Here is a 26,321-nt window from a genome sequence, read left to right on the forward strand (position 1 = left end):
GTGTCGGAAGCCCTCCACCTCCCCCTGTCGATCAATATGCGCTCTCCTTCAGCACCACCCTTCCCCCCAGGCACCGCCCCTCCCTTAGCGCGGGAAAAAGCCCGCGCTTTCCATCCGAGCCGGCCCCCCCCCCTTGGCACAGCTCCTTTTTGTGCGACCTCACCCCAGCTCCCCAACCCCTGGCTTCCAACCCCCCCTTCATCAGCGGGGACCTGCCCCTACAGTACTGGCACCCACACTCTCACACAGGCCCCACATCATATCCACTCACCCCTTCCCATTTCCCCTCTTCCCAACCCGAAACCAGAAGAACACCCCCAAAATACAGTAAACACCTCCCCCCCCCCCCCCCACAACAATCCCTCAGTTCAAGTCCAGCTTTTCAGTCTGAATAAAGGTCCACGCTTCATCTGGCGTCTCAAAATAGTGGTGACGGTCCTGAAACGTAACCCACAATCGCGCTGGCTGCAGCATTCCAAACTTCACCCCCTTCCTATGGAGAACCGCCTTGGCTCAATTAAAACCAGCCCTCTTCTTGGCCACCTCCACACTCCAGTCCTGGTAGACACACATCTCCGTATTCTCCCACCTGCTGCTCCGTTCTCTCTTCACCCATCTCAGGACGCACTGTCCATAAAGTGGTGGAACCTCACCACTGCAGCCCTTGGTGGCTCGTTGGCTTTAGGCCTCCTTGCCAGGACCCGATGAGCCCCATCCAGCTCCAGAGGCCTCGGGAAAGCTCCCGCGCCCATCAGCGTGTTGAGCATTGTAACTACATATGCCCCAGCGTCGGACCCCTCCACTCCTTCAGGGAGACCCAGAATCCGAAGATTCTTCCTCCTCGACCTGTTCTCTAGGTCCTCAAACTTCTCCTGCCACTTCTTGTGTAGCGCCTCGTGTGCCTCCACCTTCACCGCCAGGCCCAAAATCTCGTCCTCGTTCTCTGAGGCCTTCTGCCGCACCTCTCAAATTGCCGCCCCTTGGGCCTTCTAGGTCTCCACCAGCTTTTCGATCAACGCCTTCATTGGCGCCAGCATTTCTGCTCTCAGCTCCGCAAAGCAGTTTTTAAGGAACTCTTGCTGCTCCAGCGACCAATGCGCCCACGCTGCTTGATCTCCACCCGCCACCATCGTGCTTTTCCTCCATGCTCTCTTCGCTGCTCCAAAACCACTTTTTGGATCGATCCATCCCTGGTCCACTCCATACAGTGCTGGGGGAACCTAACTGTCACCTTCCCACACTGGGAACCGTCGTACAAGTGCCGCTGGTGCTCCTCAAAAGGGCCCAAAAGTCCGTTCTTGGCGGGAGCTGCCGAACGTGCAACCTACCTAGGCATAGCCGCAACCGGAAGCCTCAATATATTTTATATCTAACAGCTGACCTCATACAAGAGGCCAGAAAAATGCAAGATCCTCTTTGTCCATGTCATGGCTCACTTCTAACTCACAATAGTTGCAGTTTTCTTTATTTTAGGTAGAGTGACACTGAGCCACAGCGGCTCAAGTTAAATCCCCAGACTATTGGTGATTTTTGTTGAACTCAGCTGGGTGGCAAGAGGAGCACAGAAATTAGCTTCAGCCCCTCAGACAAGAAAGGGAAACATTAATTAAAGTTCCAAGCCCCTGATCTCCATCCTTTCTTCACCCAACCATCCACACTTGTGAGTCACCTGTGCTTGCACATAGGGTGGAATTCTCCCAGGCCGCCCCTGTTGGGTTTGGTGGAGGGGGGGTTGAAGAATCTAGTGGGGGTAAAATCATGTTGCAATTCTCCCAAGGGTGGGTTAATGGCGGGTTGGTCTTCCCGTTGGCTGGTGGGTTGAATGCCATTTGCATCTCATGAATGCTCATTAAAACAGCTCCCGCCGGCATCCCATCAAGCTTTCCAACATTGCCTCATGCCTGAGTACAGAGGTCTCCTACCCCGGTGCCATACATCATTGTCTATCTAGGCAGCACTGTAATGTTCTCATCGGATGGCCTGATTTATATTACAAGAACACTTGTAGCTAAAGCTATAAATGATTTATTAACATTAACTATGCATCAAATATATACAAGCAACAGATGAATAATAGTATGAACATGCACAAGCAACTTCTCTCCCAGCTCCCTAGTCAGTCTGAGGTCACATTCACTTATATACTAATGAGACTCCTAGTTGTCAGTCGGTGAATTACAACACAATCATAATATCACGATAAGCACTGTGCTGTGAGACTCATGCAGCCACTGCAACTAAGGTCCAATGTTTGACCTGGGATGGAGTGCAAGGTGAGGCTGGGTGGGTGGGGTTGCCTGACAAAGACAAGGGGCTCAATTTAGAAGGAGTGCTGTGCAAAGAGGAGGGGTAGGGCGAGGGCTCATGCTGGCAGGCAGAGAGGCAAGGAGGTGGATGAAGAAGACAAACAATGGACGGCAGAGGGAAACCAAAGGGAAGGAAGCTGGACCCTGACAAGGCTGCACGAGAAGCTCCAAAACAAGGGGGCCAAAGGGATACAACATTGTTTACTGGTAGGGGATGCAGGAAGACTCCAGATACGGTGGATAGAGGATATGAAGTGGGGCATGGGTGCCTTGCAGGTGATGGGCTCAGGAGAAGGGTGGTTGAATCCAGGAACAGACTTCAGAAGGCTGCTATCGTTTTTCCTCTGGATTGCTGATACCCTGCACTGTCTGGTGAAGACAGGTGGGCTGGAGAGATATGATGTGTGTGTTGGACTGGTATTTAAATATGACACTGTGCGAGAAGCCCAACAAATCATGTTTTGGGCATGCCTGAAGCTTAGAGGGTTTGGCAGGATTTTGCTAAGCCAATGTCCACGGTACTAAAAACACGGATGGTGCCGAGTCCGGAAGTAGCCATCTTTGGAGTGTCGGAAGATCCGGGAGTTCAGGGGCGAAAGAGGCTGACGTCTTGGCCTTTGCCTCCCTGGTAGCCCGGAGACGGATCTTGTTAATGTGGAGGGACTCGAATCCCCCGAGTGTAGTGACCTGGGTTAGTGACATAGCTGGGTTTCTCAGTCTCGAGAAAATAAAATTTGCCTTAAGAGGGTCAATGTTAGGGTTCACCCGGAGGTGGCAGCTGTTCGTTGACTTTCTCGGGGAAAATTAAAATGTCAGCAGATGCAGTATTCCAAGGGGGGGGCAGGATTGTTGTTGTATGGTTGAGGTGTGTGGGGGGGGGGGGGGGGAATGTTTATTTTACCATGTTGATGTCATTGTTTATGTTACTGTGATAATGGCACTGTGACCCTCAAACCTACCAGCTGACAGTGGGAAGATTAATCAGCTAATAGTGGGTGGATTAATCGGCTGTCAGTCCACCAGGTGACTCAGTGAGGAACTCACCTGCTCATAATTAATGACTTCCAAGTGCAGATTCTGGCACGAAATCCCGCCATTTTGGCCAGTGGGAAAGGCGCTGTCGGAGCTGCCTACCATCGTACTTATTCTCAAAAATTGAAAATTCCACCCATAGAAACTGGTCACTAGGTCAGATATCAGAGGGGACTGAACATGTACCCGAACAAGGGATGGAGCCTTCCTTAGCGGGACGGAGAAAAGGGAGGGTACAGAAGTTAAAGGAGAAAGCGCTTCTTTGGAACAAAGAAATTAACTTTATGGCAATATTAGAGGAACAATTCATCTTCCTGGGGCCCAATTGTAAGCTGCCATTCTGGTCAAAACCAGTGAAGAGGACAGCAGCAAATACAAGCAAGAAACCAATCAACAGCCACGTCTCCACATTCTGTGATACAGTTAGCTGATAAAAGGGAAGTAAGAGGACATTATATTTTTTCATTATTTGCTAATTGCTGTTATTTCTCATGGAAAATGGACAGCGCATCAATTACATTTTTAACTTGCATTTTTAAGATTTTTTTTAGAGAGATGAAAACATATTTTCTTCACAGCAATTGCTTACCCCCAAGAAAAAAAACAGCATAGTAGAATCTGACTCAATGTCCTGCAGGTTATTCAGTGCTTTGTCAATTCATATTGTCCTTGGCCTCCTCACATTGGACCAAATTCTTCTGACTATATTCTGAGGTGATAACTCAGTCTTATTGAGGTAACCTACTTAAAGAAAAATTCATAGATTTACATAGTGTGACATTCATCTTGTCTTTGGCAGTGCCCCCCATCTCTGTTTTTGTGTATGAAGAAATAGGCAAGGCATTGTCCACAGGCAGTTTCTGAATATTAATTCTGTTTACATACATTATGGAGTTCAGAGCCACCTGATGGCCGTAACCTGTGACTACAGCATCAATGGGAGCTGCTTATGGAGATTCCCATTATAACTGTATATTGGCAGCTTCCGTGGTGTGTGTTGTTACAAAAACAAAACTAAAATCATGACAGCCAGAAGTGGAGTTTGTGGATAGCAAGTGCATAGCATAATATTTAACAGACTTTTTATAATTTATATATCCATATTTGAATAATTCAGTTGTATTGAGCATTCCAGCCCAATGCATTAACTGTTTTTAGATACCAATGGGCTGTCTGTATGTTTCTTGTACTTAATCTTTTAGGTATTTTTTAGACTGCCAGTCTTTCTTTTTATCCCTTTATGTAATTGTTGATTGTTTCTTCAGTCTGACTCTTCCTCTTTGTTCTTTCCACCGACCCCAGAACAAGGAGTTTGTGTGTCGTGGTCACGATTATGAGAGGCTGGAGGCTTTTCAGCAGAGGATGTTGACTGAATTCCCACAAGCCATTGCCATGCAGCATCTCAACCAGCCAGATGAAACCATCCTGCAGTCTGATGCACAGTGTATCCTTGCACCTTGAACACGATCCCTGGTGACTAAGCTGGTTAGGGCTCTGGATGCTCTCAAGGAAGAAATAGCGAGGCATCTAGATGGAAATTGTCCCATTGGGCAGGCGCAGCATGGGTTCATAAAGTGCAGGTCATGCCTAACTAATTTAGTGGAATTTTTTGAGGACATTACCAGTGCGGTAGATAACGGGGAGCCAATAGATATGGTATATCTGGATTTCCAGAAAGCTTTTGACAATGTGCCACACAAAAGGTCGCTGCATAAGATAAAGATGCATGGCATTAAGGGTAAAGTAGTAGCATGGATAGAGGATTGGTTAATTAATAGAAAGCAAAGAGTGGGGATTAATGGGTGTTTCTCTGGTTGGCAATCAGTAGCTAGTGGTTTCCCTCAGGGATCAGTGTTAGGCCCACAATTGTTCACAATTTACATAGATGATTTGGAGTTGGGGACCAAGTGCAATGTGTCCACGTTTGCAGACGACACTAAGATGAGTGGTAAAGCAAAAAGTGCAGAGGATACCGGAAGTCTGCAGAGGGATTTGGATAGGTTAAGTGAATGGGCTAGGGTCTGGCAGATGGAATACAATGTTGACAAATGTGAGGTTATCCATTTTGGTAGAATAATAGTAAAAGGGATTATTATTTAAATGATAAAATATTAAAACATGCCGCTGTGCAGAGAGACCTGGGTGTGCTAGTGCAGGAGTCGCAAAAAGTTGGTTTACAGGTGCAACAGGTGATTAAGAAGGCGAATGGAGTTTTGTCCTTCATTGCTAGAGGGGTGGAGTTTAAGACTAGGGAGGTTATGCTGCAGTTGTATAAGGTGTTAGTGAGGCCACACCTGGAGTATTGTGTTCAGTATATTGGTCTCCTTACCCGAGAAAGGACGTACTGGCGCTGGAGGGTGTGCAGAGGAGATTCACTAGGTTAATCCCAGAGCTGAAGGGGTTGGATTACGAGGAGAGGTTGAGTAGACTGGGACTGTACTCGTTGGAATTTAGAAGGATGAGGGGGGATCTTATAGAAACATATAAGATTATGAAGGGAATAGATAGGATAGATGCGGGCAGGTTGTTTCCACTGGCGTGTGAAAGCAGAACTAGGGGGCATTGCCTCAAAATAAGGGGAAGTAGATTTAGGACTCAGCTTAGGAGGAACTTTTTCACCCAAAGGGTTGTGAATCTATGGAATTCCTTGCCCAGTGAAGCAGTTGAGGCACCTTCATTAAATGTTTTTAAGATAAAGATGGATAGTTTTTTGAAGAATAAAGGGATTAAGGGTTCTGGTGTTCGGGCCAGAAAGTGGAGCGGAGTCCAAAAAAGATCAGCCATGATCTCTTTGAATGGCGGAGCGGGCTCGAGGAGCCAGATGGCCTACTCCTGCTCCTCGTTCTTATGTTCTTATGGATAGCTCATCATAACAACCCGGAAGGTTCCCAGGTCCAATTTCCAGGCAGTGTTGAGTTAGTTGATCTCAGCAACATATAGAAATAAAGAGAGTACAGTTGTCCTCAGTTGCCCTGGGCTAGGGAGAGAAAATTAAGTCAGGGCTTCCCATCCTTATCGCTGCCCAATGTAGAGAATCAAGCTCAGCTCTGATGACCACTCTACAGAATGGCCATTCAACACTCACTGACTAGTCGTACACGTGAAGCAAGGCCATTTGGGTAAAGTAAATTTGGGGCTGCAAATGCTCATGGAACCAGGTTCCAGTAAATGGTTCCACTATCCGGAAAGAAAGAGGGAAAATTGGATAAAAGAATATTGCTAAAGAAGCAAAAACACAGAAAGTGCTGGAAATACTGAGCGAGTCAGGCAGACTGCCCTACTAAAGGTCATTGACCAGAAACAACGGGCTGGATTCTCTGGTCGTCGATACCGAAATCGGGTTCGGCGATCGGCCGGAGAATCAGAGTTCCCGACTAGATCGGGGGTGGTGCCGCTTTTGCGATGCTCCGCCCCCTCCAAAGCGGCGTACTTGAAGAGTACTCCATGTGACATATCGACGGCCTCAGGACATTGCCTGAGGCCTCCCTCCCTACCCCAATGCTCTGCCCGCAACCGGCCGAGTTCCCGACAGCGTCAGTCGCGTGTGGTCTCATCTGTCGGAAACTTGGCGTGGCGGCTGCGGACTCAGTCCAGCGCCGCCACAGTCGGGGGAGGGCCGATCTGCGGGCAGGGGGGGTACTTTATTAAGGGTTGTGGGCACTGTAGTCCAGGGCGTGCAAGCCAGCCAGAGGCAGGGCACTATTTTGCGTAAAAGCCACCAATCCCACGCCAGCGTGGGGACAGAGCCCCAGAATCAGAGAATCCAGTCCAATAACTCTGTTTCTCTCTCCACGTGTGCCACCTGTCCTGTTGAATATTTCAAACATTTTCTGTTTTTATTTCAGATTTTTCCAGTATCCGCATGTTTCGCTTTTATATTAACTGCTAACCAAGCCAGTGTTTACCTGAATAATCTAATGCTGCCTATGTGTTAACCAGACGATATAGTGATTATCCTGCAGATGATGGTGGACCTTGTTTTTGGAAGCTGATGGACAGGACCAGTTTTTGCTGTGCTATTTTCCTTGACCTTGATTGTAGATCTACAGATTTATGCAGTGTGCCCAATTCCAGAGAATGTGGAAGTTCTCCAGATGGAGAGGGTTCCGGACCGAATCAAGAGCTTCTACCGCGTAAACAACGTCAGTCGCTTTCGATATGACAGACCCTTTCATAAAGGTTCAAAGGACAAAGAGAATGAATTCAAGGTGAGCATATCATGAACCATTAATATTAGCCACAAATCTCATAGCCTTTCCCACTCTTCCAGTTGGCCTTCTCTTTGTAGCAGGAAACTAATATTTGTATTTTGCAAGATAATGTTGCACAGGAAGCTGGTGGAGGTGGTCATAGATGAAATGCACTTGTAAAATCTTGGAAGGTGTCTGTGAAACGGCAAAGTTGGAGAATATAAATTAAAAATAGAAAATGCTGAAAACACCTAGAAGGTCTGGCAGAATCTCTCAAGGGAAAAACGGATTTTATGGACGGAATCTTGTGGAGACGACTAGAGTCTCATCGACTGGCTGCAGAGCTGGCGAGAGATCCTTTTCGCCTCTTTTAAGGAAACTCCCACCGCATCTTGTTCCACTCAGCTATTTGACAGGCCACGCTAGGCCTTCCCTGGGATCAAGGGTTCTGGGGTGGAGACCCTGGGCGAGATTCTCCACTCCGGCGCCGGTTGGGAGAATCGCTTGGGCCGCCAAAATTTCCCGGGACGCCGGTCCGACGCCCTCCCGCGATTCCCCCAAGCGGCGGGAATGGCCCCGTCGAGTTCCGCAGGCCGGAGAATCGCCGGAGACACCCAAAATGGCGGTTCTCCGGCACCCCCGCTATTCTCAGGCCCGGATGGGCCGAGCGGCCAGGCCAAAATGGCGGGTTCCCCCCGGCGCCGTCCACACCAGGTCGCTGCCGTCGGGAACAACGCGGGATCGCTGGGGGGGGGGGGGGATCCTGCACCGGGGGGTACCTCAAATGTGGCATGGCCCGCGATCGGTGCCCACCGATCGTCGGCCCGTCCTCTCTGAAGGAGGACCTCCTTCCTTCCGCGGCCCCGCAAGATCAGTCCGCCATCTTCCTGCGGGGCGGACTCGGAGAAGACGGCAACCACGCATGCACAGGTGACGCCAATTATGCGGCGCCGGCCACGTCATCTATGCGGCGCCGCCTTTACGCGGCGACAAGGCCTGGCGCGTGTAGATGACGCGGCCCCGATCCTAGCCCATTGTCGGGGCCTGAATCGGTCGGGGTCGGGGCCGTTTCGCGCCGTCGTGAACCTCGATGGCGTTCACGACGGCGTGGGCACTTCGGCGCGGGAGTGGAGAATCCCGCCCCCTATCTGCCAAAAGCTGCCATCAAATCAGAAGCCAGCAGCTCTGTTAAGGCGAGTGATGGCAGGAGGGGAAGGTTCATGGGATGGGGGTTGTGGGGGAGGAGGGTTGACAGCAAAGACACGGGAGTTTCTGCCTTCCCAATTCTGGCTCCCTCGATCTGACATTAAGTGCCTTTGGACAAGGGACACCTCCCACCCCACACCGAGAGCCCGCAGGCAGCCCTGCACCCTTTTCTCGCTTTTACCAGGCACTAATATTGAAATGAGCTGATAGGAGTCCGAGCTGGAAAGTCCAAGACTGGGAAGTCTTATCTGACAGACATATGGATAAGTGATATCTTTTGAATAGGGCCATTCAAATAATAGCGAGGTAATTATTTGTTTAAATTGGCCTCAGTAGCCTTCACTGTGTAAAAATGGCAGTTGAAAGGGATTCTCCAAGCACAGAGATTGGAGAGGAATTACTTGTTGCATTGACCAGCACAATGGTACCTGGGGCACAGCCAGGGAGTAGTTATATGGCAATCACATTTCTACCCATGACATAATGATAATGCTGTTGATGCTGTCATGATATTCAAGTGAACATCAGAGCACATACACACATACATAATGATGGACAGATCAACGGACCAATTAGCACACACAACACGACAGCCAATCACAGACAAGAGCATACACAGGACAAAACAAGGAACACGACACTTCCTGGGCAGTCCAGCAGGAGACGGCTCAAGGCAAGGACCTCCATGCCAGACACTCAGACAGTCACCATGTGCTGAGTACCAGAGTTTGTTATATAAATAGGTAAAAGAAATAAAACTGCATTGTACCAATCGCAACCGTGTTGGTTCGTCTGTGTCTCAGAGTACCCAACACTTCAGATGCTATTTAGATTTATTGTCACGTGTACCTAGGTACAGTGAAAAGTATTGCTCTGCGTACAGTCCAGACAGACATATGATAAATACATAATGTAAATACATAGACATTGGGTGAAACGTACGAAGTGTAATGCTACTCAGTAGAGAAGATGTGTAGCGAGATCAGTTAAGTCCATAAGATGATCATTCAGGAGTCTGGTAACAGCAGGGAAGAAGCTGTTTCTGAGTCTATTAGTGCGTGTTCTCAGCCTTTTGTATCTTCTGCCTGATGGAAGAGGTTGAAAGAGAGAATAACCCAGGTGGGAAGAGTCTTTGATTATGCTGCCCGCCACAGCCTGCCTGTGTCAAGTCTTACTTAAACTGAATAAAATAAGCACTGTCACCAATAAGGATATCACTTTGAATCATTTCAGGACTTAACAATAAAGGGTTAAAGATTTAATTGACTCTGAAATCAAATATTAACAAAATGTCTGTGATGGTGTGAATAAGTTGTAGAATATGTTACGATAGCAGAAATAAAATAGTTTTATGATGATTTAATTAATTTAACCAATGAATCAGCCAGTTGGAACAGAATTTAATATGATTGGTGTGAAAACAACCAACAGTTTCAGAAGCATTTTATGAGAAAGGGACATCCCAAATGACACTGGAAAGCATGATGCTCTACCATTGGCCCTTAGTGTTGGGTGGGGTTACTAGGTTATAGCGATCGGGTGGAGATGTTGACCTTGGGTAGGGTGCTCTTTCCAAGAGCCGGTGCAGACTCGATGGGCCGAATGGCCTCCTTCTCCGCTGTAAATTCTATGATAATCTATGACAGAAAACCTTTAATAAAGTGCTACATGAGAATCTGCTGTGTAAATTTAAAACATTGAGTATCCTGAGTCAAACATAGGAATGGATAAGGAACTGGCTAAAAGCAGGTAAGTGGGTAGGCGAGTGAATTGGGTCAGAGGGCTGTGCAGAGCAGAGTGACCAAGTGATCGATGTTTGGAGTATTGTTATTTCCAAAGGGCGGAAATTATATGGATTCTGAAACAGTGCAAGTTGCCGAATATTACAGATTATGGGCACAATTTAATGGCCACGTTGTGCTTAAGCAAGAGTGTGACAAGGCTGTTAGATCACGGGAGAGACCAAAAACGAGAACTGCACTGGACACTAATCGATTTGCGATCTAAACGGCCCGCTTCAGTTGGCGAAATCAGGAAATCGCCGTAGCATGACAAGAATCCAATAATCACCACTTAGGACCAATCTCCATTCAATTAATGGTAGCAATCCCCTATTTAATGGCCTCCCGTGATCTACCGCCTCCCCAGCAAGTGGTCACCCGGGCACTGATCAGTGTACCTTTTTAAAAACGTGAAGCTGGCAGAAGGGCTGCTATGGGGATCCGACGGGATGAGTAGCCATCTTTGCTCCTAAGCAATAAGCCCGGAGGCGGTGGGGGGGGGGGGGGGGGGGGGGGGGGGTGCGGAACAGGAGCAGTTTCCCAGATGGCCTGAGGGGGAGTGGGGGGAGATGGGTGTCTCAGTGCCCACAGGTTCACCATGCCACCCTCTGGATCGTGTGTCCCTGGGGCAACCCCAGCCCTTGCCTGTCTGCCCCACCGGTCACCCATAACTCCCACTGACCGCGGAGGCCTCTGGCTGCACAGCTGATGACTATTGGTGATAGGGAACTGGCAATCATAGTTAAGTGAGCACTTCACAGCTCCAAGTGGATTCCCGTGGGTGGGTGGGCCATGTAGCAAGTGGGAGTTATGGCCTGGTATCCCAATCAGATCATGATGCCTGGACACTGTGCCTGAACACTGCGGAAGGCAATGTCACGGACGCAGCAGCCAACATCTAAACACCCACGATCTGGGCCCCTGCACCTGGAACATTTTGGCGACCAGAGGGTGGGTGTCTGCACCGGGGAGGGGACTAACGCCTGGTCTGAACACGCACGAACAGACTCAAAAACAGCTTCTTCCCCGCTGTTACCAGACTCCTAAATGACCCTCTTATTGGCTGACCTCACTAACACTACACCCCTGTATGTTTCACCCGATGCTGGTGTTTATGTAGTTACATTGTGTACCTGTGTTGCCCTATTATGTATTTTCTTTTATTTTATTTTCATGTACTTAATGATTGTTAAGCTGCTCGCAGAAAAATACTTTTCACTGTACCTCGGTACACGTGACAATAAACAAAATCCAAATTCAGGTGATGTTACATGCGGGTGTCTGGGGTACAGGGTCTGGGGTCCGGTGAGCAGAGGTCCCCATTGCGGCAGAGGGTGCGTGGGCTGGGCGTTTGAATGGCAAGGGGAAGAGGGGGAGCAATGGAGGAATGGAGGGTCCCGGGGTGGAAGACACCGCTGGCTATCAGTCTCACACCCTCTCCTAATCCTATTACATGGAATGGATGGTATCTGGGACCCCGCGGAAACTGCCCTGCGGTGCTGCTGGCAGGCCAGGTGGCTAGATGCCGGAGAAGACAGCAGCAGCGTCGACAGAGGCTCGAGGTAGTGGCTCATATGTAGCGTCCCGCCCCACAACCTGAGGACCCGGCCACCCATCAGGCCAGGGAGGGACCAGAAGGGGAGGTCGGCAAAAGCCCAAGGTGCCCAAGGAGGTATACTCCTCCTCCACCTGGTGCTAAGTGCGCGAGGACATGACACAGGTGCCTCAACAAGGGGACAGTGAGGCACCTGTGCCATGTCTTCGCGGACTTAGCACCAGGTGGAGGAGCCCGCTCCCAGTGGCTGTCAAGGTCATGGCAGCCTTGATAGTTTAAGCCTCAGGATCATTCCAGGGCCCAAGCGGGGACGTGCAGCATTTCACAAGCTACAGCCCACAAGTGCATCCATGAGGTAACGGTTGCCCTGTTTGCCCGGGCAGCTAACTATATAAACTTTGACATGGACCAGGCCCAACAGGATGCCCAGAAGCAGGATTCTGCTTGAGTGGAGATAAAAGATGGCAGTTAGGAGTTATTGTTTCATTGTCATTGTTAAGCATTGTTTAATGGGTAATTGCAAGCTATTTTCTTGCATGATATTAAAGTTATTTTAATCCTGTGTTGGTAATAAAGTTTGTTTTAATGTACCATGTCACTATCTGTGAGTGAATTCTCTCCTGGAGCAAAGTATCCTTTCCTCACAGTCTCACAAATTGAATAAAATATTGGAGTTTCTGTCCGATATCCAAGCAACTGTTGGGGTCTAGTCCAGGATAGTAATACTATTAGAAACCATTCCCTTCAAAGTCAGAGGCCAACTGACAGAGCAGGGAAGCAGATTAGTTAGATCAGGGTAGTCAAACACCTGTTTTTTGGTCGTGTGGTATTATACGTATTAGGGTACCTGATAGTTTCCACCAATGGTGCTCTAGCCTATGCTTTCTATTGGTGAGGATGTATGGTAGCTCCGCCCTGCTAGGCGAGGTATAAGAACCCGTGCCGCCCCAACAGCCTTCATTCTGTACCTGAGCTGCTGGGGGAAACATCTAGATTATTAAAGCCTTCAGTTGGACTACAACCTCGCTTTAGTGGTCATTGATCGTGCATCAATTTAATAAGCTAGTTTTTTAAGAAGAAAACATAGAGCTCCGAATCAAGCCGGAGTGTCTGCAACTCAGCCCCCACGCAGCGAACTCAGCAGCAATCTTCAAGCACTGGATGGCGTGCTTTAAAGGGTATCTCGGGACGGCTGAAAACACACCCATGGGAGAGCAGAAACTACACGTCCTGCACTCGGTGAGCCCGGAGATTTACACCCTCATTGAGGAAGTGGAAGACTTCGATGCAGCAATAGAGTTGCTAAAAGGACTCTATATTCGCCCGGTAAACCAGGTCTACGCCTGGCACCTGCTTGCAACGAGGCGACAAACCCCTGGGGTATCGCTGGAAGAATTCTACCGTGCACTCCTGGTGTTGGGGAGAAGCTGCAGCTGCCCGCAAGTTTCGGCGAGCGACCACACAGAACTCTTGATCCGGGACGCTTTCGTGGCAGGTATGCTATCCTCACAAATCCGCCAGCGACTGTTAGAAAAAGACACTCTGGGTCTCATGGAGGCACGGGCCCTTGCAGGCTCCCTGGACGTGGCCTCCAGGAACGCCTGCGCTTACATTCCCGACCGCGCTGCAGCCCCATGGGCAGCGTGGAACCCCTCTGCGGCCGACCCCGAGACGTCTCCCATCCCCCCACAGGCCTGCGCTGCAAGGCGGCCTGACAACCCTGGGGGGCCCCGCTGCTACTTTTGCGGGCAGGCCAAGCACCCCCGCTAGCGCTGCCCGGCCCGCGCATCCACCTGCAAGGGATGCGGCAAAAAGGGCCATTTTGTGGGGGTATGTCAGGCCCGTGCGGTTGCCGCTGTCTCCGGCGGAAAATGCGGACCGCCAGCTCAAGCCTCTCCACGGTCCCCGTGCGGCCAGCGGTCTCCGCCATCTTCATATTCCAGGGCCACGTGCGGACCCCGGGCGCCGCCATCTTGTTCTGCGGATGCCACGTTGGAGGGATGGGCGCCACCATTTTGTGCACCCCCACCATGTGCGACCAATGGGAGCTGCTATCTTGGATGAACCCCCAGGACCCCAGCTCGGCTGACCACACACTGCCCGAAGAGAATTCTCAACTGCTGCGATTAGCCTCGGTGACTCTGGATCAGTCTCGGCCTCGAACACTCTCAACTGTAACGACGACCGTATTCATCAACGGGCACGAGACGTCCTGCCTAATCGACTCTGGGTGCACGGAGAGCTTAATATACCCCAACACCGTAAGGCGCTGTTCTCTCCTGGCTGTTTAGCACAGGGCTAAATCGCTGGCTTTGAAAGGAGACCAAGGCAGGCCAGCAGCACAGTTCAATTCCCATAACAGCCTCCCCGAACAGGCGCCGGAATGTGGCGACTAGGGGCTTTTCACAGTAACTTCATTTGAAGCCTACTTGTGACAATAAGCGATTTTCATTTCATTTCATTTTCATCCACCCCGTTAATCAAAAAATCTCCCTGGCCTCCGGTTCACACTCAGTGGAGATAAAGGGGTTTTGTTTAGCAAACCTCACAGTCCAGGGAAGGGAGATCAAAAGTTTCCGTCTCTACGTCCTTCCCCACCTCTGCGCGGCTACACTCCTGGGTTTAGACTTTCAGTGTAACCTCCAAAGTCTAACCTTCAAATTTGGCGGCCCTATACCCCCCTTACTGTCTGCGGCCTCGCGAGCCTTAAGGTCGACCCGCCTTCCCTGTTTGCGAACCAGACCCCGGATTGCAAACCCGTCGCCACCAGGAGCAGACGGTACAGTGCCCAGGACCGGATCTTTATTAGGTCAGAGGTCCAAAGGCTACTGAGGGAAGGGGTCATTGAAGCCATTAACAACCCCTGGAAAGCTCAAGTAGTGGTGGTAAAGGCCAGGGAGAAGCATAGGATGGTCATCGACTACAGTCAGACCATCAACAGGTTTACGCAGTTGGACGCGTACCCTCTCCCCCGCATATCCAACCTTGTAAACAGGATCGCGCATTATAAGGTCTTCTCCACAGTGGATCTCAAGTCCGCCTACCACCAGCTCCCCATCCGCACTAGTGACCGCAAATACACTGCCTTCGAGGCAGATGGGCGGCTCTACCACTTCTTAAGGGTTCCCTTCGGTGTCACCAACGGGGTCTCGGTCTTCCAGCGTGAGATGGACCGAATGGTTGACCGGTACGATTTACGGGCAACATTCCCGTATCTCGATAATGTCACCACCTGCGGCCACAACCAGCAGGACCACGACACCAACCTCCGAAAATTCCTCCAGACCGCAAAAATCCTTAACCTTACATACAACAAGGATAAATGCGTGTTTAGCACCGACCGCCTAGCCATTCTCGGCTACGTAGTGCGAAATGGAGTCATAGGCCCCGACCCTGAACGCATGCGCCCCCTTATGGAGTTCCCCCTGAAGCGTTGCCTGGGGTTTTTCAGCTACTACGCCCAGTGGGTCCCCAACTATGCGAACAAGGCACGTCCCCTGATCCAATCCACAGCTTTTCCCCTGTCGATAGTGGCCCGCCAGGCCTTCAGCCGCATCAAAGCAGACATTGCAAAGGCCATGATGCACGCCATCGACGTGTCATTCCCCTTCCCCACGACGTAGCTCTGGCGGCCACCCTCAATCAAGCGGGCAGACCGGTGGCCTTCTTCTCTCGTACCCTCCATGCTTCCGAAATCCACCACTCCACAGTCGAAAAGGAGGCCCAGGCCATAGTAGAAGCTGTGCGACATTGGAGGCATTACCTGGCCGGCAGGAGATTCACTCTCCTCACGGACCAACGGTCGGTTGCTTTCATGTTTGATAATGCACAGCGGGGCAAGATAAAAAAACGACAAGATCTTGCGGTGGAGGAATGAATTCTCCACCTACAACTACGAGATCTTGTATCGTCCCGGGAAGCTAAATGAGTCTCCTGATGCCCTGTCCCGCGGCACATGTGCCACCGCACAAATGGACTGCCTCTGAGCCCTCCACGAGGACCTCTGCCACCCGGGGGGTCACTCACTTTTTCCATTTTGTCATGACCCGCAACCTGCCCTTCTCCATCGAGGAGGTCAGGACAACCACCAGGGACTGCCAAATCTGCGCGGAGTGCAAACCGCACTTCTACCGACCAGAGAAAGCGCATCTGATAAAGGCTTCCCGTCCCTTTGAACGCCTCAGCATGGACTTAAAAGGCTCCCTCCCCTCCACCAACCACAACACGTACTTCCTGAACGTGATTGATGAGTACTCCCAGTTCCCATTTGCCATCCCGTGCCCCGACATGACCGCAACCACCGTCATCAAGGCCCTCCATAGCATCTTTGCACTGTTCTGGTTCCCCGCTTACACACATAGTGATAGGGGGTCCTCCTTTATGAGCGACGAACTGCGTCAATTCCTGCTCAGCAAGGGCATCGCCTCGAGCAGGACAACCAGTTATAACCCCCAGGTTAACGGACAGGTAGAGAGGGAGAACGGAATGGTCTGGAAGACCGTCCTACTGGCCCTACGGTCCAGGAACCTCCCAGTCTCTCGCTGGCAGGAAGTCCTCCCGGATGCCCTCTGGTCACTGCTTTGGACGGCCACCAACCAGACACCTCACGAACGTCTCCTCGTCTTCCCCAGGAAGTCCTCTTCTGGGACCTTGCTCCCGACCTGGCTGGCAGCACCCGGACCCATCCTGCTGCAAAAACACGTGCGGGCGCACAAGTCGGACCCGTTGGTCGAGAGGGTCCATCTGCTCCATGCTAACTCCCAGTACGCCGACGTGGAGTAGCCCGACGGCCAACAAGATACGGTCTCCCTACGAGACCCTGGCGCCCGCCGGAACCCCACGCACACCCCAGCCACCAGTCCCACCCTCCCCTCCACCGGGGCACCTTACAGGAGGATCGGTCCTTCCGCCGGCCCCATCTCGGCCCCCCCCCACCGACGCTTCTCGCAGGCGCTCCCTTACCAGGTCAACCGTTTTCCCCACCAGCGCCGTCTAGGAGTGCCGAAGCTGCCATGGCGATTGAAGCCACGCTCCCGGAGTCACAGACGCCCGAGCCTCCACCGGAGTCACCACCGAGGCTCCGACGATCACAGAGGACGACCAGGGCCCCCGATCGACTGATTGCTTCATTTTAAATTGTAAACTGTAGATGTAAACCATCAAATGTACATAGCTATCAGAATTGTAAATAGTTACAAAACACTGTACGGAGGTATTACGGAACCTCCATAACTAATTCTACCTCATTGCCACGTTTGTAGTATCAGGCCACTACCCTCGCCGGACTTCTTTTAACGGGGTGAATGTGGTATTATAGGTATTACGGTACCTGATAGGCTGGAGCACCATTGGTGGAAACTGTATGCTTTCTACTGGTTAGGATGTATGGTAGGCGGGGTATAAGAACCCGTGCCGCCCCAGCAGCCTTCATTCTGTACCTGAGCTGCTGGGGGAAACATCTAGCTTATTAAAGCCTTCAGTTGGACTACAACCTCGCTTTAGTGGTCATTGATCGTGCATCAGGTAGTGTGGGGTTCCCAGCTGGACAACAGTTCATTTCCTCTTGTCCTTCTGGTTTCTGTGTACCTGTTTCAAAACCCAGCTTTTCTGTTTTTATAGAGAAAATATATGTGTGTTACTAAACTGGGCCGGGATGGAGTGGCGGGAACCACTCCGGCATCGGGCTGCCCCAAAGGTGCGGATTTCTCCGCACCTTTGGGGTCCAAGCTCTCACCTTGAGGGGCTAGCCCCACGCCGGAGTGGTTTGCGCGCAGCCGACCGGCGGGAAAGGCCTTTGGCACCACGCCAGTTGGGGCCGAAAGGACTTCGCCGGCCTGCGGAAGTCCACGCATGCGCGGGAGCGTCAGCGGCTGCTGATGGCATCCCTGCACATGCGCGGGGGGGGGGGGGTCTCTTACGCGCCTGCCATGGTGAAGGCTGTGGCCGAGGTGGAGGGAAAAGAGTGCCCCGACGGCACAGGCCCGTCCGCGGATCGGTGGGCCCCGATCGCGGGCTAGGCCACCGTGGGGGCACCGCCCCGGGGCCAGATCGCCCCGCACCCCCCCCAGGACCCTGAAGCCCGCCCGCGCCACCTAGTCCCGCCGGTAAGAGAGGTGGTTTGATTCTCGCCGGTGGGACAGGCATTCAAGCAGCGGGGCTTCGGCCCATCGCGGGCAGGAGAATCGCCGGGGGGGGGGGGGGGGGCCGCCTACCGACGCAGCGCGATTCCCGCTCCCGCCAAATATCCGGTGCCAGAAAATTTGGCAACCGGCAGGGGCGGGATTCACTCCAGCCCCCTGTGATTCTCTGACCCGGTGATTCTCTGACCCGGTGGGGGGGTCGGAGAATCCCGCCCCTGGTTCTTTTGACAGGAATCCCACTTAGAAAAAATATTTTTACTGGATGATTCATAGAAAAACATAGAGGGTCACTCTCACCTGGCAAGAAATTCACTGGGCAATCACTTTGCAGAACTTCTCCATCCAGCCTATTTTTACCATCCCCAGCTTCCTGGTGCCGAGCATTTTCATCCTCCGTCTTGTTCCCACACTGACCTTTCTCACAATAGCCTGCTGCAGTGTTCCAATGAAGCTCGAGGACCATCTTTCAACAGGGCATTTTACAGCCTCCTGGACTCAAATTGTGTTCAGCAAATTTAGATCATAACCTTCACCCCCACTTTGTTTTGTTTTATTTTGCTGGTTTGGTTATTCCTCTCATTTCCCTCTTATTTCCTTGACTTCAAATGGCAGCTATTCAGGATCTTGACATTCACTCCTCTTCCAGACATATCCTTTGTTGCTTTAGTTGTCCCATTGCCATTTCCTTTGGCTTTACACCGTGAAATATTTAATCTCTTGTTTTTCACCTATCACAGATATTGCCTTTAGTTCTTCTTCCCACCATCCTGTTGCCCCTTTCAATTGCTCAAAACCTGTTACATTTGTAACTTTTCCCAATTCTGAACAAAAGTCATGGACCTGAAACATTAACTCTGTTTCTGTCTCCATAGATGCCCCCAAACCTGCTGAGTATTTCCAGCATTTTCTGTTTTTATTTCAGATTTCCAGCATCCACTATATTTTGCTTTTGTAAGAAATCCACTGGATCAGGTGGAGTTTTACAGCTCACCATTCACTTCAGTGGAGAGTAAAGTCAGGCAGGCATGAAACCAGCATTATGTTTGATGCCATCAGCAGGTTAGGTTAAATTGTCCCCAAAATTTGTAGAAAACAGCAGCTTCGGCTATGCAAACTGGAACATTGTGCTGGAGATGCGTGAGTGAGGTTCTGGGACCCATGTACATGGAAGAGGAAGCTTCTTTGAAAAATATTTTTATTTTCCTTTTTCACATTTTCATTCAAATTTACACCCACCAATAAATAATCAGTGATAACAAAAACAATGTCAATCCCCTGGCTAACAATTCCTTCCTCCCACCAACCCCCAAACAACCCACAACATTTTAAATACAAACATCTTTAAAAGGATTCAGGAATCCACCATAGTCACCAACAAAGTTGAGGCATTCACCCTCCGGAGCACTTCACACCACAACTCTTCCTCCCACTTTGCCTTAATCCCCTACAGCGGTGCCTTCTCTTCTCCCAGAATCACCCCATAAATCGCCGACACCAACCCTTCTCCATTCCCCCTGCCGTAAGCACCTCCTCCAACAATGTGGAGGCCGGCACCACCAGAAAGCTCAGTATCTCCTTCTTAGCGAAATTTCGGACCTGCATGTACCTAAACATTTCCCCCAGCTCCTTCAATCCCACAAACCGGCCCCCTAGAAACAAATCCTTTAAAGCCCTGACTCCCTTCTCCTCCTATCTCCGAAAATTCCCATCCCCATCTCACTTCCCTGGCTCAAATCTGTGATTCCCCCGAATCGGCATTTCCCTTGACGTTGCCCCCAGCCTCAAGTGCTGGCGCAACTGCCTCCAGATTTTCAACATTGCTACTACTACCGGACTCCCTGAGTATTTCACTGGGGCCATCGCGGAGCGGCGCTGTTGCCAACGCCCTCAGCCCCGACCCCCTACACAGACTCTCCTCCGTTCTAACCCACTGGGAGTCCCCCCTGCTTTCACCCAGCTCCTCACCTTCTCCACGTTCGCCGCCCAGTAATAATATGGTAAATTCATTAGACTCAACCCCACTGACTGCCATCCTCTCTGCAACAGAACCTTCGTAATCCTAGCCACCTTTCCCTCCCCCATATAAACAAGGTAATCATCTTGTCAGCCTCCTTGAAAAATGCCTTTGACAAGAAGATCGGCAGGCACTGCAAAATAAGCAAGAATCGCGGCAACACGTTCATTTTAATTGCCTGTACCCGACCTGCCAGTGACAAAGGGAGACCATTCCACCTTGTCAGATCCCCTTTCACCCTCCCCACCAGACTAGTAATGTTATACCTACGGACGCCTCCCCCCCAATACATGGAAGAGAAAGTTACACGGCTTGCTTAATGCTGGGGTGACCAGAGTTATGTGACATGCTGAGCCATAGAGTGTGCGGTACTGGGTAATAGTTTCTGGTAATAATGGTTTTGTGACATCCTCTGTCCTGTTATAGAGTCTCTGGGTCGAACGCACCACCTTGATGCTTACACACAACTTACCTGGAATCTCCCGCTGGTTTGAAGTAGAGAAGAGAGAGGTGGTAAGATCCTTTTTTCTCTTTCTGTTTTCAAATGAATCTGTGTTGTCACCTCACAGAGACAGTAAATTGTGACCAATCCCATTTCCAGAGCTGTTCTTTTAATCAGGCTATTGAATCAGATAATCTACCTCCTCTTGAGTTCATTATTTCCATTTTGGGTCCTTCAATACCACAAACGCAGCTCTGGCAGAAAATGTTTTAATTGATGTGAAATATCAAGCTCCATTGCACAGTATTCTCATGATATTGAGAAGAGTAGAAGGGAATGAGGTAATTGGAGAAGGAACCATGAGATGATAACAAGCTGAATTATAAAAGCAAAAGATTGAAGGGAATACTGAAAGAGATGAAAAATTTGGGTTTTGTAGTCCTGGGAAAGACTGAGCGGATACGTTTAACATCCCCTACTTGATGGGATATTTATGCGATCAAATAGATCTTAAATAGGTTTTAATACCACAACCAATTTAATTTCCATTAACGTTGGCCAGTCAGATCCCATTCATAAAATCATAGAATGGTAACAGCACAGAAGGAGGCCATTCAGCCCATTGTGTCTGTGATGGTTCTTTGAAGGAACAATTTACCTCATGCCACTTCCCTACCTATTACCTGTAGCACTGCAGTCTTCCTTTTCTGAATTACTCCTGATTTGAACAGGAAACATTGAGCGGAATTAATGCTTCCCATGGAGGAAAGTTAGGTGGTGGTGGGATTACTGTATAATGTGGCAGGAAGGTGCAGGTGGAGACCCCATCACTTTCCCGGCTCCCCCTTTTGTCTGCAGTGGGGTGAGTCAAGGACAGCCTTTTTGCCAGGGACCAGTTGAACCCTCAAGTGGCCACTTAAAACTACCCCATCCACTGATGCTGGGCGAACCACCAGATAAACTCTGCCATGTAAGCCTGCGGCCCGGTGGAGAAACCCACTGCCAGCTAGGGCCATCCCACACGACATGAAGACCCTCACTTCCTCTTGAAACTAACCCCCCTTCCCCCCACTTTGCTGGGATCTCTCCAACTGGCTCCAGCGAGGCTTCCTCACATACCTTCGCTCCAGTGACAATCCTGCAGTCTGGATCTCCTGCAATGAGATCAGATACTCAAGAATGCCAGCCTCTGATTGACCAGCAGCTCTCGGAGGCAGTTAATTCCCTCTGACCATGACAAGGGCCCCGTCATAAACCAGGTATGTACCTCATCAGCATTAAACCAGGTCATGGGTGCGTTTGGAACAGCCATGGCAGGGTTGCTCCTGCTCTGCAGCCGGTGGATGGGCCCACCACTGCGAGCATTCAATTCTACCCATTTTCTAATCTCTCCATTTGACTAATAATCCTAGGTTCAGTGCAACTCTGAATTTCCCTCACTGTTCCTCATAACCTCCATCCTACACACCTCTCTCTAAATAGCAACTATTGAAACCGAAACTCATCACACTGTCTCCTTTATTTTAATCTAACCCCAACTGACCCGAATGGCCAGTGTTGAGTTCAACACTGGGGTTGTCAAAGTGCACAGGGTAGTTTCTTTGAAGTTTTAGCCCATATGGAGGAATGCACATTTGAACCTGCAACCAGATCTACAGTGGCATACTGTCATGTTGTGGCACTGCTATTGATACCCAAAATCAATGCAAAGTTAGCCAATCAAAGTCAGGGTAATGGTGAGGCAGAATCTCTGAGGCAGGTTGGGGGAATTTCCGTCAGAGTTTCAATATTCTGTACCTCTGCTGGAAATGCTCATGTCACAAACACCCATTGAGATCCGTGATCAGGCTTAGAAGACACCACAGAGAAATAGTTTGCCACAACTGTCTTTCAAAACAGCAGACAACACTGATATAGTAATGCAACCGTTACCTGAGATGGAGAGGTGCACAGTTTTCTGATGCAGAGCTGTGGAGAGATGCAGCAGAGGAACCAGATGGCCTCACTCAGGAAGAAGAGTCAGATCAGTCTTTGCCCAGCTGCTTCCCAAAAGCCAACTGTGACCCTAAGAAGACTGTTTCCTTTGCCGTGACTGTGCTTCTAGCAGCTGTGGGGCCAGATCAGGGGCATATATCGGGTCAGGGAGTGCCTGTTTCCCATGGAATGCCGAAGGGGCACTGTTGAGGCCCATTACTGATTGCAAAGTCCTCCGAGAGCACAGAGGATTCTGTACCCATATCCGAGGCCGAGTCATCCGCATCCTGCTGGCCCAGGCATAGGTCCATGGTTGGAAGTGCTTCCTGACTAAATAATGGCAGATAGGGTGGTTGAGAAACAGATTCATTCTGCGTGGCTACTGCTAGGGTAGGTTCCCCGCCTTTCAGGTGGTACACGTGTTTTCACACGGTTCACTTTGTGGTCCTGAGCGTGTAAGAAACTGACTCAATTTTTTCCACTATTGTCCCATGGTTTAAATTCTCTGTCACGCATTCGGTGATTGTGGTACCTCTTCTGGAGGCCCTGCTTCATTTTTATCTTCCCGCCAAGACTCAAGAACATTAAACTCCGGCAGGTCTGGAGACATTGGCCTACCAGCAATTCTACCGGTGCTACCTCAGTTATGATGTGCAGCATCGTTCAATAATTGAATAAACGCACGTCCACTTTGTTTCAAGGGAACTCGCATTCTGTTGCTTCATGCCTTGTTTAAACATCTGAACTGCCCGCTCAGCCAAACTATTTGAGGATGCATGGTATGGAGCGATTCAGACTTGTTTCACTCCAGTGGCTCACATAAACGCCTGGAACTCCTCGCTGGTACAGAGGGTTTCATTGGGCAGCACGGGAGCATAGTGGTTAGCACTGTGGCTTCACAGCGCCAGGTCCCAGGTTTGATTCCCTGCTGGGTCACGGTCTGTGCAGAGTCTGCACGTTCTCCCCATGTCTGCGTGGGTTTCCTCCGGGTGCTTTGGTTTCCTCCCACAGTCTAAATTGCCCTTAGTGCACTAAAAGGTTAGGAGAGGTTATTGGGTTAGGGGGATAGGGTGCAAGTGAGGGCTTAAGTGGGTCTGTGCAGACTCAATGGGCTGAATGGCCTCCTTCTGCACTGTATGTTCTATGTCCATGACGAGCACATCTGGAATCTGATGGGTGCTGAATGAATGACACAATTTCTTCACGGTTACTGGTGAGGTGGTGTGGTGGAAGACATTTGGTGCATACCCATCCACTTTGAGTGGGCATCTATGAGGAGCAGAAACATTGACTCCATAAAGGACCCGGCGAAATCGGCATGCAAGCACACCCAGGGGCATCATGGCCATTGCCAAGGGTGGAGCGAGGCTGGCTGAGGGAGATTCTGGTGTTTCTGGCAAGCCACACATTGCTGCACCACTCGCTCGATGTCGCCATCGAGCCCTGGTCACCGCAAGTAACTCTTTGTGAGCATTTTCATCTTGGAAATACCTGGGTATCCTCTGTGCAAATCTTGTAAGACCATGCACCGACCTGGCCACGAGATGACCACGCGAGCTCCCCACAGAAGGATGCCATCCTCCACGCTGAGCTTCTGCTGGTTTGCAAGATAGGTCCACAGCTCCTCTGGGAGTTTCCCTCGTTTCCCGCCGTGCAGAACGACGTGGCGCAATTTCATCAATGTAGGTCCCTTTGTACACTGTCATGGGTAGGGTGTCAATGAAGTTTAATATCAATACAATTTCATCCACCACTGGCGGGGATGAGGGGCTTACAGGCAGCGGGAGCGCAGAGGGCATCTGCATGCATGATCTGTGCTCCTGGACGGTGTTCAAAGGTGTACTCATAAGCTGCCAACAGCAATACCCACCATTGGATTCTGGCCGAGGCTATTGGTGGAATAATCCTGTCTTCCTAAAGAGACAAGTAATAATAATAATTTATATTGTCACAAGTAGGCTTACATTAATTCTGCAATGAAGTTACTGTGAAAAGCCCCTAGTCGCCACATTCAAGCGCCTGTTCGGGTACAAAGGGGGAGAATTCAGAATGTCCAAATTACCTAGCAACACATCTTTCAGGACTAGTGGGAGGAAACCGAAGCACCCGGAAGAAATCCATGCAGACACGGGGAGAACGTGCAACTCCACACAGACAGTGACCCAGCGGGAATCGAACCTGGGACCCTGGCACTATGAAGCCACAATGCAAACCACTGGGCTACCATGCTGCCCATGGTCTGTGATCACCATGAAATGATGCCCATAGGTGTACTGGTGAAACTTCTTTACTGCGTATTTCACGGCCAGTCCTTCCTTCCCAATTTGCACGTAGTGATATTCTGGTTCAGTACACAAACGGTCGGCCTGTCGCATCGTCCCACCCGAATAGAAACATAGAAAATGGAAGCATTTTCCACCATGATGATTCCACCAATAGCAGGAGGAGGCCATTCGGCCCTTCAAGCCTGCTCCGCCATTCATTATGATCATGCTGATCATCAAGTTCAATATCGTGATCCCACCTTCCCCCGATATCCCTTGATCCCTTTAGCCCCAAGAACTATATCTAATTCCTTCTTGAAATTACACAACATTTTGGCCTCAACTACTTTCTATGGTAGTGAATTCCACAGATTCACAACTAGTGAATAAATTTCTCCTCATCTCAGTCCTAAAATGTTTATCCCTTATTCTTAACTATGACTCCTAGTTTTGTACTCCCCCACCATCGGGAACATTCTTTCTGAATCTACCCTGTCTAATCCTGTGAGAATTTTATAAGTTTCTATGAGATCCCTCATATGGGAGGTGTCACATGTGAGGACGAGTGGTCTCAACGGATCGTAGTCAATAGCTTTGACAAAAACAACTGCCATATCACTCTGGCAAATGCTTCCTCCTGCGGCGCTTTCCATGCCCATTTTTATTTTTTCTTCAAGAGGGCATGCAGGAGCACCAACAAGGTAACCAGGTTTGGGATAGATTTCCCATAATTGACAAACCCTAAAAATGACCTCAGCATGAGTACGGAGAAATAGTCGTGCTCCATTTGTGGGGTGGTTTATGGCTTAACAGACAAGAAGTATAATGTGTAAGAGAGAGCATGCTGGCCGAGATTACTCTTGTACTCTATTTCCCCTTTATTTTTATCTTAGTTGATAATCCACCCAATTCCTAAATAATTTCATGATTCTGCCTTCCGCTGCCGCATCAAAAGTCGATTCCGCATGCCTATCATTCCTGATATGAAGAACAGATTTTCTACCTTGAACTTCGCGTACTCCCTATTTGGTTTTAAGTAGTGCTGTAGATTTACTGCTTCTACATAATTTTATTATCTTTCAAACCTCAGTAGGATCACTTCTCACTCACTGTTCTTTTGAATTTCTCCACTATATTTTCCTGACAGTATCAAAACCAGACAGTCCCAGGTTGAATTCCCAGCGTTTGTGTTTATCTCTGCTGGCTGATGCTAATAAGCCTGCAACTGCTCTGTGCTCTGCATTAGGATAAGGAGAGATTTCCAGAGTTACCACTCCTGATGGCCACCCAGTGACACAAACTCAGATTTGGGTGTTGGGTGAGGATGGGATATGGCACAAAGGTGTTCAAATCCCGCCAAGATCACACCTCTCTCTATATCTCCACTGACACAAATATCCGCCTCATCCTCCACCTG

General features: G+C 49.9%; 1 protein-coding gene across 8 annotated transcripts in view; it reads left to right on the top strand.

The window, feature by feature from the left end:
* The window catches only part of dock3 (dedicator of cytokinesis 3), a 1,587,592-nt gene that overhangs the window by 1,409,897 nt on the left and 151,374 nt on the right, over positions 1 to 26,321 (top strand). For all 8 annotated transcript variants that reach the window (XM_072472048.1, XM_072472049.1, XM_072472047.1 and 5 more), the window contains 3 exons: positions 4,641 to 4,782; positions 7,380 to 7,546; positions 20,651 to 20,737. In XM_072472048.1, the coding sequence (XP_072328149.1) occupies positions 4,641 to 4,782; positions 7,380 to 7,546; positions 20,651 to 20,737 (396 nt within the window). The remainder of the gene's footprint in view (positions 1 to 4,640; positions 4,783 to 7,379; positions 7,547 to 20,650; positions 20,738 to 26,321) is intronic.

Source organism: Scyliorhinus torazame, chromosome 13 (genome assembly GCF_047496885.1).
Source record: "Scyliorhinus torazame isolate Kashiwa2021f chromosome 13, sScyTor2.1, whole genome shotgun sequence".
Taxonomy (NCBI): Eukaryota; Metazoa; Chordata; class Chondrichthyes; order Carcharhiniformes; family Scyliorhinidae; genus Scyliorhinus; species Scyliorhinus torazame.